This window comes from Recurvomyces mirabilis, assembly GCF_035927965.1.
Source record: "Recurvomyces mirabilis strain CCFEE 5264 chromosome Unknown scaffold_28, whole genome shotgun sequence".
NCBI lineage: Eukaryota > Fungi > Ascomycota > Dothideomycetes > Mycosphaerellales > Teratosphaeriaceae > Recurvomyces > Recurvomyces mirabilis.
In genome coordinates, this window is record NW_027041962.1 from 185,662 (window position 1) to 203,166 (window position 17,505).

The window sequence follows — 17,505 nt, forward strand, 5'->3', positions numbered from 1 at the left end:
CGTGTGCACATGTCTAAATTGACTTGGTTTGAGCTCTCGTTTCACAGTGTGATATGCTGTGACTCCCATCCCAAAAGCGCCTCGACCTAATGACTCTCATAGTAATCAATCGGGAACCCAAGAGCAACACACTCCGGCTGTCCATCATATACACTAAACGGCTCCTCAACAGAAGGATACTCCAGCAGTCTCAACGTCAAATCGCCTTCGCTTACAGGTCGCCACGTGCTTCCGCTCCTCTGTAGCTCCGCAGTCGTGTTCGTGAAGCCTCTAGCTTGCAAGTACGCCATCTCAGGAGTAGGGTTGTAAGTACGAGCAAAAGCCGACCACGTATCGACGATGAATTGTGACATCGGGATATCGTTCTGATCACGAGGAGGCAGGCCGTTGAAGATGACGGAGCCGAAGACGTAGTAAAGCTCACCGGAGTGGCATTTGAAGTATTCTGCTGATGGGTCGCCGTATGGATGCGAGGGTGTGATAGGTGCGTTGCAGACTATAATACATCAGTACCTATTTTCCAGGGTTCAAACATCATGTTGACGTGACTGACCTGGATAGTTTGGGCTGTAGCCGGATAGCTGATATGAGCGATTGAACTCATAGAAGTACACTTCTTCGAAGACGTCGTGCTTGACCTGTTGCAGTCGTCAATGTTACATCCTGAGTCCACCGTTATGTGATGGACTTACCACGGAGTATGCTGTAGCCTCGTCCAGACAACGGAACTCGCTGTCAGTCGATACCAAAGCAGACGTATTGAAGATGTTCAAAGTCTGATTCGCGCCGCTCGGTTCCGGGAACACTGATAGCGGGCTGATGGTGCTCAGATTGAAGCCCTGTGCAGTCAAGAATGTTGTGAGACTCTGGTTGGCTGCAGGGTAGCCAATAAATGCCGCGCCATCATCTCTCATAAAACCCATGAGCACTGGAACGTGCGCGGCAGGCCCTGTACCATTGACAACCAGCTCATCAGTCACGAGATATGTGCCATCAACGACCAGGAAACGCGCAACTGTGGTAAGGTTGGCGATTGTGAAGGGGCCGAGCTTCCTAAGGCAGTCTACCTGTGACGCGGCGTTTAAGCATCCTGTAGCATTGAGGATAGGTGTAGCAGCCGCCTGGACCTCCTGATCGATTGTGTAATACTGCGAGTACGTAGTCGCATATTCACCACCGGCCAAATTGGACTGTGGAATAGCAGCGGCGTACTTGCCAATGGCAGCTGGGCTAGCGAGGAGAGCACGCACGCTGGCAGCGCCTGCTGACTGTCCGAAGATAGTGATGCGGTTTGGGTCGCCTCCAAAGTCTTTGATGTGAGCATGGACCCAGTCTAGAGCAGTGATCTGATCAGCAAGACCGAAGTTGCCTTTAGTGACCCCGTCCTCAAGCGCCAGGAAGCCCAGTGTACCAAGCCGATAATTGATGGTAATCACGACTACGTCCCCTCGAGAGACAAGCGAGCCACCATCAAACGTGGGATCACTACCGGTGCCACCAGTAAAAGCGCCACCATGGATCCAGAACATCACAGGCTTGAGCTTGTTCGAAGTAGTCTCACCAGCAGCAGGTAGATATGGAGACCATATGTTCAGGAACAGACAATCTTCTGCCCCAACGTTGCCGCCCTGCACACACTCAGAACCGAATGACAAGGCATTGGAATGGCCGGTACCATTGTAAACGGTACTGTAAGTGAACCGCTCAGGCTGTGCTGCATATCTGACACCCTCGAAGCGGAAAGCGAAACGATCACGAAAGCCGGTGATAGTCTGGGAACCGGTACCGACAGTCGTCTGCCATTGCGTGGAGTTGTCGGCGTATGTGACATTGCTGAGTGGTGCGCTCTGGGTGCAGAGTACTGGCAGTGTGGTCGGGCAGGACTTGATACCTTGCATGCCGTCGCCTGTAAAAGTCTTGCAGTCGGGTCCGTTCTGGCCTGCGATCCAGTATGGGCCACTCTCGCCTTCGTAGCAAAGAAAGTTGAGAAAGTCGCCCTTACTTTCTGTCGGAGACCAGAGCTTCTCCCCCAGCGCAGCGCATGCAGCTTGAGCTTGCTGCTCGGTCATGGCTGTGGATAGCACGATGGCAGCATCTTGGTGCATGGACATGTTGCCTGTGCTCGGTATCAGTGTTTCGACAGTCTATAGTGGATGGGCCTTGGCTCGTGCCTACCATAGAGATCGTTATGAGTAACAATGGTCATATCGCTTTTCATGGCTACCGGAGTTGGTCCCTGGCCTGGCTTAGGTCCTGAAGCTGGTGGTGCCTGGCCAGGGTGACCCGGCCCTGATCCCCATGGGCTCCAGCCAGACCATGGACCACCAGGTGGTGGCGCTGAATGTGAGCCTGGCAGGCCCCATGGCGCTGAAGAAGGACCTTGTGGGTGAGCAGCAGCAGTGCCGAGGATGGTGAGAAGGACGATAGAAGTAGTACCCGCCATGTCTGCAATGACCTCGATGAATGAGATCAACAACAACGAAAGGACCTACTTATTCTAAGCAACGGCTTGTCGTCCAGCCTGGAGGTTCATCAGACTTTATACTTGGCAGATCGTCAGTATGGTGCCTGACTAGCCGCGGCCACATGGAAGATACGGAGCATACTAAGCCGCCTTTTGTGGGCCATACTTTGCGATGCTCGCGGACACGATGGTGTGGCTGTCAAGATCCTCGTATGGACGACATGCCGGCTTGTCTACCCCACAGAGCAACCTGGATCAGGTCGTCATCAAGCATACTGAGTGGACGGAAAGTGGAGTACCGAATGGTCTCTGCGTTCGTGATATTAGCCGGCGTGTGTTGGTCGCAAGCGCGGTGCTCCAAAGTAGCGTTGTTGAGGGAGGGGCATGATCTGTCTTTGGTGCGTTATGAGCTGTGCGAAGCACATCCAGTGGCTGGCACCTGTAGGTCAGCAGCATTAGGTGTTGGTTCCTAAAAGTCTGGCCGCATGGATCATGGCAAGACTATTATCATGTATCTTGCTTCCTTCATCGAACTTGATGATGGAAGACAGCGAGGAGGTTGCTGGTGGAGAGTTGAGCAGTGAGGTGAGTAGGAGAACTGCAAGCCGACGTGAGGCGACCACGACGCGACTGCTTTCCAGTTCATCAGACTGCACCTCATTTCGCAGCATCACACACCGCCCTTTCCACGACTTGGAACGTCACGTCGGAATCTGATTAGCATTCATCTGATCTCCCACAACTTCCCGTTTCGGCGATGCACCTTGCATTGCCTTTCTGCGACGCCGTCTCGTTGTTCGTTCGAAACCTTCCACGCTTGCGACTTTCGGACCAGAGCCGCGATCACGGGACTCACACTTCGACTACCGACACGCCAAGCTGATTATTCGGGGCGTAAGCTTCGCATAAGCCGAAACACCAAGTAGCGAGATGAAAGAAGCTGATTTGTTGGGTGGTAGATTACGAAGGACTTTCATGCAGCTTCTAACTTCTTCAATGCTAGCCTCACCCGAATCGCTCCTTCCTCTGAACCAGCGCGGGGCGTCTTATCTGCAACACTCTCTTGCCTTTCACCAACCCTGACCGCATCACCATCATCGCATCGCACCTCGCAGCTTCAACACGCTCAGGAGTCAGGACGATGCAGCACGACAGTCAGCGTCCCGGTGGCGAATGGTGCACCTCGGCATGTTCCCATCTATCAATATATCAATATATCCCACCAAGATCCACGACTGTGCAAGCCTGTGAGGCGAGCACTGATGAGCAGGCCAGCTGCACACACACCTGACGCCATCCGCTTCTAGCACTAGTCGCGCTTGATTGGCCGAATTTGTGGGCCCGTGCACACCTGCGCTCTGGTTCTGCTTTGTGTAGTCCAAAGCAGCACTCTCTCCTCTCTCTTACCCCCCAATTACACCCTCACATACCCGACCACTCACTCTTTGACCTTCCCTTTCATCACATTGCCCGCCTTACTGACTCTAGCACCCGATTCAACTTCTTGCGGCACGCCGTGACCACGAATCATCACCCTCGCGTCAGTCTCGAACACGCGGTCGCTTTGGAGGCCACTCGATACCGCCATCCACCATCCAATACTCTTGATGATTGACCCGCACGAATTGCCATCGCACGAAGAGGTGTCTTCAGGACGTATCGCGTCGGCTTCGTACTGTAAAGCGGCTGCTGTCGCCTTGAAACGGGTCTGACTCCTCCGTGAAGAGCCTTCCCTTTCCGGACAACCACACTCAAAAGTCCGCCAAAGGCTTGCGTTTTCGACACCATACACCTACACGACTTCCTGTGCCTTCGAAAGGCGCCATACTGTGGCCTACTCGCCATGCGACGCAGGGCAGAGCAAGATCCTGTCACCTGATACCCTCCTCTCATCACACCCGTACAGGCGTGATAGCATGACAGAAAGCCTCTACCCCGATACGACGTCCATCGGTGTCGAGCCGGTTCGCGCTCCGCTGCCGCATGCATTTCAACACTCGAGGAACTTCCACGCACAAGTCAACGGCGGCAATTTTGGCGGCGCGCAAGAGGACGATGGTCAGATAAGCTGCTTCTGTGGATACTCGGACGACGATGGCAATACTGTTGCTTGCGACCTCTGCAATCGATGGCAACACACCATTTGCTATTACCCAGAGTACGAGGGCCGAGATTTACCGGACGAGTTACAGCATTTCTGCATCGATTGTCGGCCGCGACCTGTTGATACATTTTTGGCTCGGAAACGTCAGCAGGCTAGAGTAGAACAACAGGACCCATATGGCTCTATCAGGCGACAGGCGTCCAAGAGTCACAAGAAGAAGATCAAGGACGCCGTTGGTTCGCCATTCGCGAACGGTTGGCCTCTGGACAAAGTGCGACACGATCGCAACAGTGCCAGTCCAAGAGATCTGCCACCACCCGCGAAACGACCAAAGACAAGTCATCGTCCATCGGATCAAGTAACAGGCCCGACCAAAGGTCACTCTCGCAAGCGCACTGTCACAAATACGCAGGGTCGCAGTGCGTCACGCTCACCTGAATCTCCCATCAGCTTGTACTCCGAGGCATTCCTACGCTGCTACCAAGATGATGATTGGGTCTATAGCGATGCTAACGTTATGGAAGACCTGGACGTCACGAACTCCTTGAGCCGTTGGCTGCTGGAACCTGACGACAAGTTTTATGGAGCAGTCGGTCATTATAAAGCTGAGGTACTTAGTAGATGGGATCGTGATATCGACGACATACCGAAGCCTGCCTTGGTAGTACAGGAGCACCATGACCCGACAGTCCGCGACCAAGATGGAAACTTTCCTGCGTGGAAGGTCTTGACGGTCCAAGATCCTGTTGCGGATACTGGGTTCATTGGCGAGCTTCGCGGTCGCATTGGCTTCAAGGAGCACTACAGAGCAGATCCCTCTAACCGCTGGCAAACCTTGCGACATCCTGAACCATTCGTTTTCTTTCACACCAAACTACCCCTCTACATCGACGCTCGAAACGAAGGCACAGATCTTCGGTTCGTGCGCCGAAGCTGCACTCCAAACTCGAAGATCCAGGTTCTTATCACCAATGGCACGGACTATCATTTCTGCTTCATGGCTACGAAACCGATCGAGCCTGGTGATGAGATCTCGATCGGGTGGGACACTTCGGACAGTTTGTTTGGACGCGCGGGCGGTGTCGAGTCAATGACATCGGTTTCGCAACAGGAGATGGGACAGCTGTCGCAATGGATATCTATAATTCTTGCCAATTGTGGTCCTTGTGCATGCCAACAATCACCCAGCCACTGCTTACTAGGGCGTCTTGATAAACGCTTCTCGATCGCTACGCTTGATGGAGACGAGGCGCAGCCGGCGAAGATGCCGAAGGTAAAGAAGAAGAAGGCTCGTCACAATATGTCACCATCCGAGACGCATGCATTCAACAGCCGATCGGGCAGCGAAGCACGAAAGGTCGACGCGGACGACGAACCCACTGACTCGCGGTCTGCGTCTGGATCTGCCGGGCGAAACTCAGCCAGTCGCGACAACACGCCCAATACGCATTACTCGGCGAGTGGCTCGTTGTCGACCATGCCTGAACTATCCGAGCGTGAACGCAGGAAGGTCGCCAAGGAAGAAGAGATGTTCAGACGGCAAGAGGAGGAGCAGAGTGGCAAGCAGAACAAGAAGAAGAGGCATAGCGCCGGTTCGACAGCGACGACACCTGGTCCTTCCTCAATCAAGCACGTCAATGGGCAGACCTTCCCATTAAAGTACGCTGATGCTGGTACCTCGCGGCAGGCGGGACTGCCGACTGCGCGGTCCCTGAGTGGTAGGCCACCGAAGAGCGGGACACAAAAACCAAGCACGAAGACTTTGGTCAAGACAATGGCCCGACCTGCACCGAGTTATGTCGACTCGGGAACCCAATGCGACATGGATCAAGAGGACACTCATAGACGAGAAGCCGAGTATGCGGTAGCACCACGCTGGAAATACATTTCTCTTACGCAGAGGCTGCTCAAACGATGCGCTACCAACAACGTCGTGCAGAAGAAAGCAGCGTCAAGCATGTCGCCAGCACCCAAAAGCGCAGAAGGTAATGAGGGTAACGCCGCCAAAGGCTCGAAGTCTAGTACGCCGGAAGAGGTTATGAGGCCTTCTCGTGGCACGACCGCAAGTAACGGAGCTGTCGCTCAAGACATTGACACGTCAGACGCTTCACCAGGTGACATGGACCACGCGTTTCCACCCATCTCGGAGCTGAAGCCGCCTCTTGGCCTGCCATACAAGGACAGCTTGAAAGAACCTCACAGCTTCGTCGAGCCGCCTGCGCCTCCATGGCAGCCGCAGGAGCAGGAATATTTGGCCTCACACGATATCAAAAGCGAGCTGCATCACAATCTACACAAGCCGGAGATGCATGTCGCGATGCCACCTCCAACTCATGTTTTTGGCAGCACGTCGAACGGCAGCAACGGCACTTTCGCACAGTCTCCTGCCGGTCTGACACCTTCAGCATCACTGTTCCCGCCTGGGGTGACCGCGGCCGTTAATCCCAGTCCTGCTCGCAAGAAGATGAGTTTGAGCGAGTATCGACAGAGGAAGAATAAAGACCGCGAGAGTGAGAGCAAAGGCGACCGAGAGAGCTCACCGGCTTCAGTTGCCTCCGGACCCATCGCACCATCACTCCTGCATCCTTCCTCTGAAGCAGGTGTGAATCACAGCCAGGCAATCGAGGACGATGTCGAGATGAAAGATAGTGCCAGTGTTGGAGCTGGCTGAGACCGAAAGTCATGGACGACTTACTTCACTGCTGGAACATCATCGGGTTCTTTTACTCGATGGGTAGCATCGGATGGGACGGGTGGGATATGATGCATATTTTAGCGTGGCGTGCGGTGTTTTTCCCCCCTTGACCTTTCACACTCAAAATCTTCAGCTTTTTGTTTTATGACGACGATACAAGACTCCATTTCCACGCGCGAGTTGTTTCGCGAATGTACTCTACCAGCTACCTCTCTAGCAATCATTAGACAGCATTGATGAGTATGAAATGTGCAGAAAGCAACAATTAACCAAGTCTCTGCCAGGGCATCCTTGACATTCCTATGTGCTACTATGGAATGGGATGATCACAAGCTGTGGTGATGCCAACAATGTGGCGTTCCTCTCCTTCGCCCCTGAAAGCATATGTCGTCAAACCACCCACGATCCGTCTTGCCTCGTCACCATGCAACACTGTTCCAGATCGGCATCAGTCATGTACATTGTAGCACCTTTTCTAGCTCTACGTAGCAGCACGCTGTAGCTGTCGCTGCTGTCCCGCCTCTCCGTGCCACAAGTCGCAGCTCAGCGATCAAAGGACGCCCTGGCTGCAGCTCCACTAGGATCGTAGTGTCTCGAGAGAGCGATCCGTATTCGCAGGTGTAGAAGCGAGAATGCTGGCTGGTCGTGGTGCTGTCTCCCTGAAGTACGGCGATGAGATCCGAACCTCGCCATCAATATCGTCGTCGTCGTTGGTTGAATTGACATGGTGGCCTTTCGTCTTCTTCGGTGTCTTCCTACGGACGAGATTTTTTGGCGTGTCGAAGGGGAATACCGTACTAATTTCCTCGTATTGCTGGCCCTCATCGTCGTCCGAAACGGTAATCACCTTGCATTTAGTGGCAATCTTGGCCTTTCTAAGTGATGGTGTGTACGCAGCCAAGTCTTTCTCGTTGTCGTAATCATTTCCGAGACCACCATAACTGAAGTCAACTAGAAGCTGACCGCGACCATAGTCCCAGGTATCGGTGAACTCACGCTTGGTTGAACCACCTTTATGTCTGGTGAGGTCAGGCTGGGCTCTGGCCGCTATAATTTCTGCTTTCTCGGCTGTCGTCTCCGGGACAATCGTCTGCTTGATGAGCTTTTGTCAACATTGATAGTCTTGTCGCTACCTCGTGTGAGCTGCTCGTGCTCGCGCTCGGTAACTTCACAGACTTGACAATGCTCCCTGCACGCCATGACATCGTCACCAAAGTCCATACCGTGAGCTTGACGGAGGTGGACGTAGAATGCCTTGATGCCATCCAGAATACCGTTTCTCGAAGTCAGGTTGTTGGGGAGATTCGCATGGCATACCCGGCACTCAAGTATGTACCAACTGCCATTAGGACGCTTGACGGCGCAGCCATATAAAGACAGACGATTGGTGTATTCACCTTCCCAGTGCCAGAGAACGTTCGAGTAGTCGTTGGCTCGGTACTGGAGGGAACCGGCTGGCTTCTCAGGATTGCTAGCTTCTATGTCCTCTTTCGTCTTGGTCTCGCTTACAAGCATAGGTTGCCGGGCAGACTCTGCACATTTCTCCGAGAGTGGTGAAGACGATGAATTGAGAAGGCCGGGGACTGTTAGAGCTGTGGTATTGTCAGTCTAGCTTCCATGTGGGTTCATGTCGGGTCGCTTGGGAAAGGCTTTCAAGACACTTCGTGAATGGTGTGACCTAGTGGCAAGAAGTGTAGGCCTACAATATGGAAGGAGCAGGTCTTGGAGGTGAGGATCGCTGATATCTGAAGAGGTGCCCAAATACTTGCTCAGTTGACGCGTACGATCTTGAATAGCCTCCGTATCGATACACGCGGCCTCGATCACAGCCTCTTGGTGCGCCTGAGCTACTTCGAAATCCTTCTTTGCCTCGTCGTATTGATGTGCCACACGCCCAGTTATACTTTCCACATCCTCTTGCGAGTCTTATAGCTTGCTGAGAGCCGTCAAAATGGCTTTACCGATGCCCGACGCCATTGGGGACGCCCTGGTAGTATGTATGCTATTGATTAAGATTTGTGTGCGATGCAGCTTGTCAAGCAAATAGCTCAAACTCTGGTACGCGTGTGTATAGTAATTCGGGGCGCTAGTGGTAAACTTGGCGTGCCGCGAGCCAATCGTGCTGAGAAGAACGCATGGGGTATCGCACGGACCAGCTTTTAGCGCGGAAGAGAGTGAATGTGAGATGGAGCTGCAGAGACAACATTTCCGTACTGGATGGACTGCGCGGAAGATGCTGCGAAAACCTGTGGTCAGACAGCGTGATAAATCTGATCTGAGTATCGTGAAATCTGATTTTTACAGGACTTGCTTGTGATCGTGATTCTCATGTCGAAGCTATGGAGTGTCGTTTCCTCTGCTTCCTTGTTCTTGCCTTGGGTTGGTGGATGACCAAACTCCATATGAGCTGCTTCTCGGCACGATGTTGGCCCGATGTATTGTTGGCTTGTGCTTGGATAAAAGGTGTGCTTCGATATCATCCGGTATACAAGATAGTAGCACGCACTGCTCCATCTCTGCTTTGCCGCACTCACCTCGGTACTACTTCACGCTTTAACATTCCCGGGTAGCACTGAATGACAGAGCAACTCATGTTGAGCAATATCAACCAAATTTTCACTCGGCGCCCTTCCCACCCTTTTCAAACAACTTCTCCACCATGCTCCTACAAATCGGATGATAAAAGTCCCTATTCTTCTCGAACGTCTTCTTCGCCAACCCCGCATCAACCTCGATCAGCCGTCTGAATAGTGGCCGCACAAACTTCATTCTTCCAACTCTCCCAAGCAATTCCGCCGCAGGCTCATAGATCTCCTTAGCTTTCGCCACGAGACCTAAGACATAGAATCGCGAGACGAGCTCGATGTTCTTGGAAGAAGCGTAGCCGTATGCTTGGCCCATCGTATGGATATGTTCGGGTTTCAGAGGTGTTGAGGACGATTGGAGGCGTTCGAGGAAGACGACAGATTGATTCGACATAAAGTTCTCGATGTCTTTGCTGCTGGGCTTCCAATCTCCAGCATTGCCCTCATTGAGAGCCGTCCATTTATCCGCGAGAGCGTAGCACTGATCGGCCAATTCGGTGTCAAAGTCTGGCTTTGGCGGCAGGCCAGGCTTGTAGAACCAGGTATCCCAGTCGACATCGTTCAGCTTCTTACTCGCTTCGGCATCGTTCTCGAAGAAAGAGAGAAGCATAGCTTTGAACTCGTAGGAGTCGACACTCCGTTCCCGGAACTCCGTAAAGTAGTGCGGGATGAACTTATTCCACTTCTCGATGCCGACTAACTTCTCCAGATAGTACAGAAACGTGAAACCCTTCTCGTATGGTATACTGCTGAATGCGTCATCCGGATCCTCGCCCTTGAGACTAGGGATAAGCTTGGTGAATTCGTGATCCTCACCAAACTGCTTCACACTGTCCTCTAATGCCTTCCAGCCAATAATAGCGCTGAAGTCTCGATACTTGTCACCACCATGGATCAGAGATTGTAGTCGGCGCTCAAGATATTCTGTCCATCCTTCGTTCAGCCAGAAGTGCTCCCAGCTGGCGTTGGTGACAAGGTTTCCGGACCATGAATGGCTGAGTTCATGAGCAATAACGTCGACGTTCTGGCGATCACCGCTTACTACTGTTGGTGTGGCGAAAGTAAAGATGGGATTCTCCATTCCACCGTAAGGAAAGGATGGTGGTAGGACAAGAACATTGTAGGTCGTCCAGGCGTAGGGGTAGACGATCTTCTCCGCTGCTTGAATATAAGCTTCTGTATCTGCTTCGAATTCCCATTGGCTGGCTGTCAGCTCTTCAGGACCAGTCCAGACGGTCGACCGTGGACCGATGGATGCAGAAGCAATATCGCCGGAGGCTATAGCGAAGAGGTACGACGGCATAGGTATCTTTTGATCGAATGTGTAGAGTAGTGTTCCCGGCTGGTTGTCCTTGCCCGGCTGAAAGTCGCTGATGCCGGCGGGTAAGCCAGATGCCAATACAGGAAGTGGAGACCGGATGTTGAACGTATATGTGGACTTCACATCCGGAGTGTCTTGGCAAGGGAACAGTGATCGAGCGTGGATGGCTTGACATTGACTGAACATGTATGGGTGCTTCTTGTTACTTGTTTGAGCCGGTGTGAGCCATTGTAGAGCTGTGCAGGAGGATGTGGTCGCCACGTCGATGCTCAGGGTCAGTTCAGAAGAAGATGAATCAGTGTGCTCGTCCTTCAAGGAGATGGTGAGTGGCGAGCCATATGGCTCTATCCTTTTGGTAGCCAGCTCGAAGCCGGCTTGCTTGTTGTTGGCCTTGACGGCTGAAACCTCAAGGAAGCTGGTGTCAAGGATGACTTGATTGGCATCTGGTGCGAGTTTCTTCAATGTCAGATGCACGGTACCCTTCAGACGCTTTGCTTCGAAGTCGATGTGGAAGTCAGCGGTCGTATGCTTCATGCGCCAAGCATTGTAGTTCGATAGAGTGTTGGGATCTCGTGGCTGATGTATGCTGGCTGCTGCTGCTTTGGCCACAGAGTCTGGTGCTGGTGCTGGTCTGATTGCCATGGCTGCGTATCCTCGATTGCGTGGAAAGCAGGCTGGCTTCTTGCTATCGAGATTGTGTACGATTGATATCGATCGGCGAGCAACGAGGGTGAATCTCGAGAGCAAATTCATTCGATGTCCTTAAACGAAGAGGAGGGCCTGCTGTTCGGAGTGCTTCTTGGCATCACGAGATCTGGCGTGCATTAGGAGTGGGGCGACATGCGGGAGCAGCCGGCGCAAAACATGGCGCGTTGAAGCGAGTGATCATAGCGTCGCTCAAGCAATTGCAGTCTGTATAACGATACCGCTAGAGAGGATGTACTAGTAGACCGGTGAGAACAAAGCATATGGCGCGTCTACGTAGTGCTCCTTCGGCTGCACCATCGCCTTCGGCCGCTCAGAACAAACGCCAGGCACTGCGAGAGAAAACGAACACGACGCGTAGCGCAAAGACGGCACCAGCACCGGTATACGAGGACGATGGCAATACAGATGGACTGGTCAAAGACGCGAAGACTCGACGTGGACGATCAAAGAAGAGCTCACAGGCTCCCGAAGAATTGGTCATGACAGGCGGACTTGGACTGCAGACATCTGATCCGCCGGCTGTCAGTACAGACGAGCTCGCGAAGAGCGATGCGTCCGTACCGCCTACGGTCAAGCCAAATAGACGGCCGCCAAGGATGACACGGAAGCCGATCCAAAACGAAGCACAGAGTAAGGTGCTCGAAGGATTGAAAAAGCGGATGCAGCATCAAGCACGAAAAGAGACTGGCGAGGACACGATTGTGTTGGCTGCTACAAAACTGAACTCGATCGATGCCGCGCCATCGTCTGACTTCCTCTCTGCGGCTCCAGGACTGGCGCGACAGAGTATTCGACTGGCACGTGATCTGTCCGAGTACGACATGCCTACCTCTCCGCCACCAGCAGGCAAATCGAGCTCTGCCAAGCGTAAGCGTTCGTCCGTCGCTGCGCCTCCGACATCTGTCCTGCGACCCCAGCCTACACCTGCCATGGACACTAGCGTACTCAAGAATTTCAGGCGCCGGCCCAGGCAGCCGAGTATGCTGGCCATGGTACAACAGCGAGCTGCTGGTGCGCGACCCTCGAATGTGAATGCGACTACGATCATGACTGCAGAGGATGCCAGCGTATATGACTTCGATATCGGGACCGACGACGATGAGGAAGCCTTTGCGCCAAATGCAGAAGGCACGCCAATGCGACTTGGTAAGCAAAAGAGGAAGTCTGCAAGTAGTAGTGCTGTAAAGAAGGATGCCACGAAGCCTGCCTCGCGATCGAGAGCTGCAATCAATAAGCGCAAATCGGGCGAGGCGGATCTATCTACAGGATCTCTGAGTACATTACGAGCGAAGCGCCAACGTCCTGAAACGTTTGCTCCCGAACACGACGATGTTGCTGCTGATGAGGAGCATGATCTGGCCTTCGTAAACCATCCAGCAGCTTCTGCTACGCGGCGCTCGACCACAGCTTCTGCTCGCGGGCCTACACCACCCGCGCTGGAAACCACAGACGATGTCCAGATTATCAATCCTTCCCAGTCTTCGCCACCACCTTCAGTTGGGCTACCAGACGACGAAGGACGTAGAGACTCATTGGATGACTATGTGGTACCTTCGACCGAAGAGCAGCACCAGGTCGAGCCCGAAGATGAGCAAGTAGGAGAGGAGCTTCACGACAACCCCCTAGCTGATGTACCGAATGGGACCATGGCAGAACCTGCTAGCAGCAGTCCTGGCCCAAACCCTGTTTCCGGCACACAGCAGCGTCTTCGAGAGGAGCTAGCCGATCCGGTCACACAGCTCTCACCACAGCCTGAACGACGAAAGAAGCCAGAGAAGGTCAAGCAGATGTCGACAGCTGCGCTGCAATCACTGCTTCCGAAGCGAAGACAGCCTGCAAAACCTCGACACCGAAAGTCAGAGTACGACTTCACGTCCGACTCTGAGAATGAGGGCGGGGTGGAGGAAGTCGCGGTAATCGATCATGACAGCGAGCCGAATGGCAGGCGGCGAAGACAAACAAAAATCACACCAGCTAAAGGTAGACGAAAAACTGCCACCGCTCACACAAAATCAGCCAAAACTGGCAAAGCAGGTAAAGCTCCGGCCACACGCGCTCGAAAATTCACAGCCGCATCTGCAACGGACAAGCAGCCGGTCAAGACATATGGGCGCAGGACTACAGCAGCCACGACCTCAGACAAGGAGAACAACGATGGCTTCGAAGATCTAGACGATGCAGACACCACCACTAACCTGCCAGAGCAGAGTATGTACGAAGCCACGAAATCGAATGAGCTCGAAGAGGCGAGGAGGAAGTTCGCAGAGGTCGATGAATGGGATATGGAGTTTGAAAGTCTGGGGGATGAGGAGCATAGAAGTTCTAGTCAGGGGTGGCGGTAGTGATGAGCTGTAGTGATTGAGCTGGTGCGACAACGCTAAGGAAATGCTTCACGGTCTTGATCGACTTCAGTACATGTAGTCCGGCTAGCTGCCAGATTATATGATAGCCTCACAAACCTAGATCCTGATACCCAAATACCAACGTGATATCTGTCGTTGCGGAAATCTCTGCTACACTAGACTCCATGCTGCAGAGACTCATGTATGCCGCCAGCTATGTCACGATCATATCTTTTGACTGAGCCGCGCTCGCGCCTCGTCGTCCCTCAGCCGCACACAGAACGCTCTCAATGAACCCAACACGCCACGCGGAGTATACGCCCTCGTTCTGCGGCAGTCTACCCATCAGAACTTTCGCCTTCTCCCTGACCCCGGCATCCGTACAGCGAGACGCGACACAGTAAAGCGGCTCAGTCATGCCCATGCCAGGACTGAAATATGCTGTCTGCGGCATACGAGTTGCTACGAGTCTCTTTGGCACACATGAGATCACCTCTGACACTAGTTCAACGATAGCGCGAAATTGAGCCGTGAACTCGCTCCATGCGCTGCTATCGTTGTTTACATTCTTGACAGTGACCAGAAGGGATCCGGAAATGTGGTGAGCTTTGAGCAGACGGCAGGCGTTGAGCTCATTGCGGGTCATGTACTTGTTACTGCTTGACAGGAAATCCGTGAAGGCCTTTTCCCACTGTTCGAACCAGATTCGATACGCATTCTTGGTTCCACCAAGCACTTCTGCCTGATCTGATTCGTCATCGTAATGCACGTTGGTCAGCATGTAGTTGCTTATATTCGCGATGGCCCGTTCCAGTGCTATACGAGCGGCCGCAGCAGACTCGAATACAAGTACGTCAGCTGGGTTAGAAGTGAGGAAGTGTGGCAATGGCACTGGGTCACCGGTCGAGTCGCCGAGCTGTATTTCATAATGCGAGAGGACTGGGTCGATGGCGCCAAGACGCGTAGGATACACCTTAGCATACTGCCGTGCGTTCCGCAACTGTAATGCTAATTTTCGGGCGTGGAGTACATGCGGCAATGCTGCTTGACGCTGGCCCTGAAGGTTCTCAAAGGCTGCGAACAGGACGGAAGCTGTAAGCACCCGTAGCAGCTCGACGTCGTCCATCGACTCTGCAGGTCGTATGAGGCTTTTTATGGCATTGTTGCATTGGCGGAAGCCGAACGTAAGCAAGCCATCTGTCTCGGTGCTTTCCCGTAGTGCTTGTCTCCGTAAGTGGTACTCGTGTGATGCGCCAAGAGCGGCGACCAAGTGCATAATTGCTTGATCGTGAAGGGTCGCTCGTAGGAGGTCAACTCGATAGAAATCTGCGTCAAACCTGTCGTTTATCAGCATTGGAATTCGAAGTGGTCCTGAGTTAGTGCAGCAGGCAGATCAGTTCTGCGACGCCTGGCACTGAAGGAGAAGGATATTGCTGTCGCTGCCCAGACATATATGATCTTCATACGATGCTCAAGACTTACCACCCAGATAACTCCAGAGCACTCATGTTACAGAAGAAATGTAGACTCTGGCGTTCTCGATTCGTGGCTTGCCAGCTGACATGTATGTCGCGTACAACTATGTTACGATCGTGTCTTACATAAAGACCAACATCATGTCGATTGGCGTGCCAGTCCGTGGAACTATTTTGTCGACATCCAGAGTTCTTGGAATCACACGGTATCCCTTCAGCTCTACATGCTAGACAACCAGTGCGGATGACCAGTTTGCTTCTCACACTCATGCCGAAGTCCAGGTGACGAAGTCAAGGGTTTCATCGATCCAGCCACCGAAAAGCGAGCTACCTCCACCAGCAGTCGAGTTAGCCATCGTGTGCATGCTAGTCACGGATGGTTATGGTTTCGAAGGGTAAGATGGAGCCCGCATGAATAGACGGTCGAAAAGCGCAATGCAGCTGAGTCACCGCCACCGATCCACGCTCGGCGCCGAAACATTTGGGTTCGACGTCTAAGGGTTACATGCTCTCACCTCCTTCTGCTTTCAAGCGCAACAGCACCTGCGCTGCGAGAAAAGACGGCGCGGCAGAGACGCCACATCGGCAGCCCACGTGCATAGCTGAGGCTTAGAAGGCAACATCTGAAGAGGTAGAGAAATGCTCTTCGAGCGAGGCAGTACCAGATCGCTGGACGCGCGAAAACGGGCCTGGCTGATGAAGAGGAGCATCTTGTCTGTTTGATTTGCTGAAGGATCGTCGACTCTCGGCTGCTTGTCTTTGCTTGCTTTGATGGCGTCGTGCGACTCTGGGTACGAGGCTTAGTGAAGCGTTGGCGGTGCTGCAGGCTCCCGTTTCAAGTTCCACCAGGATTGAACATCGGGTCGGGTCCGCGAGACAATCTTCTGCGATGTCCAAACTCACCGCTATCACGCAGTTACCTGGCAAGATTGACAATAACCCCGTGGGAAGTTCGTCCACAGCTTTTCCGTGCCGCCTTCCAGATTGGCCTTCCAACTGTAATAGCGCTTTGGAGACTGTAACGGCCATACAAGAAAGCAACGATACTTGAGATATTAGCCGAGCTGTCAACGAAACCGGCAACGTGAATGAAAAGGTAACACATGGCGTAGTCCGTGTGCCTGCCAAATCGAATTGCAGAGCTAAACCTTAAATTCCAGTCTAAGCACGATGGCAAATGCGTCTTCGTCACATGCCCGTCAAGCAAGCTTCACAGCAACATCACTCGAGCCACCATCTTTTCGCAACAATCTCCATGACAGCAAAACCCCGTAGGTGGTCGTCATGCACTCGACCATGAAGAACACTGTCACACTCCTTGTGCTCACAGCTGTGAACCTCCAGACAGTGTTCGCGCAAGATTGCTTCTACCCGAACGGTGATCTCTCGCCAGGCGACGCAGCTTGTCTCCCTTCCGGCGGTCAGTGTTGTCCTTACCAGTGGGACTGCCTTGGTAACGGACTTTGTCGTCTACCGAATGGGACCGACTATTACCTGTACGGAAGGTACACTTGTACCGATCAGACCTGGCAGTCAACTTCGTGCATGGAACGCTGTACGAACAACAACACAGCCTCTGGAGACGAAGCGCTGCTGCAATGTGACGATGGTAGCTGTAAGCGCTGCGAGCTGGCCACACTCTAGGCGAACGATTCTAATACATTCCCAGGGTGCTGTGACGGCGACCGTAGCTGGAACTGCTGCAGGAAAGATGGAACCGAGTACTTTGACCTGCCGGCAGGGAACTCGATTGCTAAGATAACAAACGCTCCCAACCCTACGTCTGCGCCAACCTTGCAGACAGCCAACTC

The 17,505-nt window shown here is 53.1% G+C and overlaps 6 protein-coding genes across 6 annotated transcripts; 2 read left to right on the forward strand and 4 right to left on the reverse strand.

Annotated features, from left to right (window-relative positions):
• Positions 1-86: 86 nt before the first annotated feature.
• LTS14_008942 (uncharacterized protein) lies at positions 87-2,443 on the reverse strand (the record flags this gene model as incomplete). The annotated part of the gene is made up of 4 exons (XM_064841625.1): positions 87-496; positions 554-638; positions 693-2,116; positions 2,176-2,443. The coding sequence occupies 4 exons, from the start codon at positions 2,441-2,443 to the stop codon at positions 87-89; spliced, it is 2,187 nt and encodes a 728-aa protein (XP_064690788.1).
• A 1,937-nt stretch (positions 2,444-4,380) lies between these two features.
• On the forward strand, positions 4,381-7,239 carry SET3 (SET domain-containing protein 3; the record flags this gene model as incomplete). Its single annotated transcript, XM_064841626.1, has 1 exon — positions 4,381-7,239. The coding sequence occupies one exon, from the start codon at positions 4,381-4,383 to the stop codon at positions 7,237-7,239; it is 2,859 nt and encodes a 952-aa protein (XP_064690789.1).
• A 601-nt stretch (positions 7,240-7,840) lies between these two features.
• On the reverse strand, positions 7,841-9,240 carry LTS14_008944 (uncharacterized protein; the record flags this gene model as incomplete). The annotated part of the gene is made up of 4 exons (XM_064841627.1): positions 7,841-8,365; positions 8,440-8,855; positions 9,048-9,179; positions 9,225-9,240. The coding sequence occupies 4 exons, from the start codon at positions 9,238-9,240 to the stop codon at positions 7,841-7,843; spliced, it is 1,089 nt and encodes a 362-aa protein (XP_064690790.1).
• Positions 9,241-9,879: 639 nt separating this feature from the next.
• On the reverse strand, positions 9,880-11,811 carry LAP2 (Leucyl aminopeptidase yscIV; the record flags this gene model as incomplete). Its single annotated transcript, XM_064841628.1, has 1 exon — positions 9,880-11,811. The coding sequence occupies one exon, from the start codon at positions 11,809-11,811 to the stop codon at positions 9,880-9,882; it is 1,932 nt and encodes a 643-aa protein (XP_064690791.1).
• A 326-nt stretch (positions 11,812-12,137) lies between these two features.
• Positions 12,138-14,219, forward strand: LTS14_008946 (uncharacterized protein; the record flags this gene model as incomplete). Its single annotated transcript, XM_064841629.1, has 1 exon — positions 12,138-14,219. One exon carries the CDS (start codon positions 12,138-12,140, stop codon positions 14,217-14,219), a length of 2,082 nt encoding a protein of 693 aa, XP_064690792.1.
• Positions 14,220-14,433: 214 nt separating this feature from the next.
• LTS14_008947 (uncharacterized protein) lies at positions 14,434-15,727 on the reverse strand (the record flags this gene model as incomplete). The annotated part of the gene is made up of 2 exons (XM_064841630.1): positions 14,434-15,556; positions 15,702-15,727. The coding sequence occupies 2 exons, from the start codon at positions 15,725-15,727 to the stop codon at positions 14,434-14,436; spliced, it is 1,149 nt and encodes a 382-aa protein (XP_064690793.1).
• Positions 15,728-17,505: the final 1,778 nt, after the last annotated feature.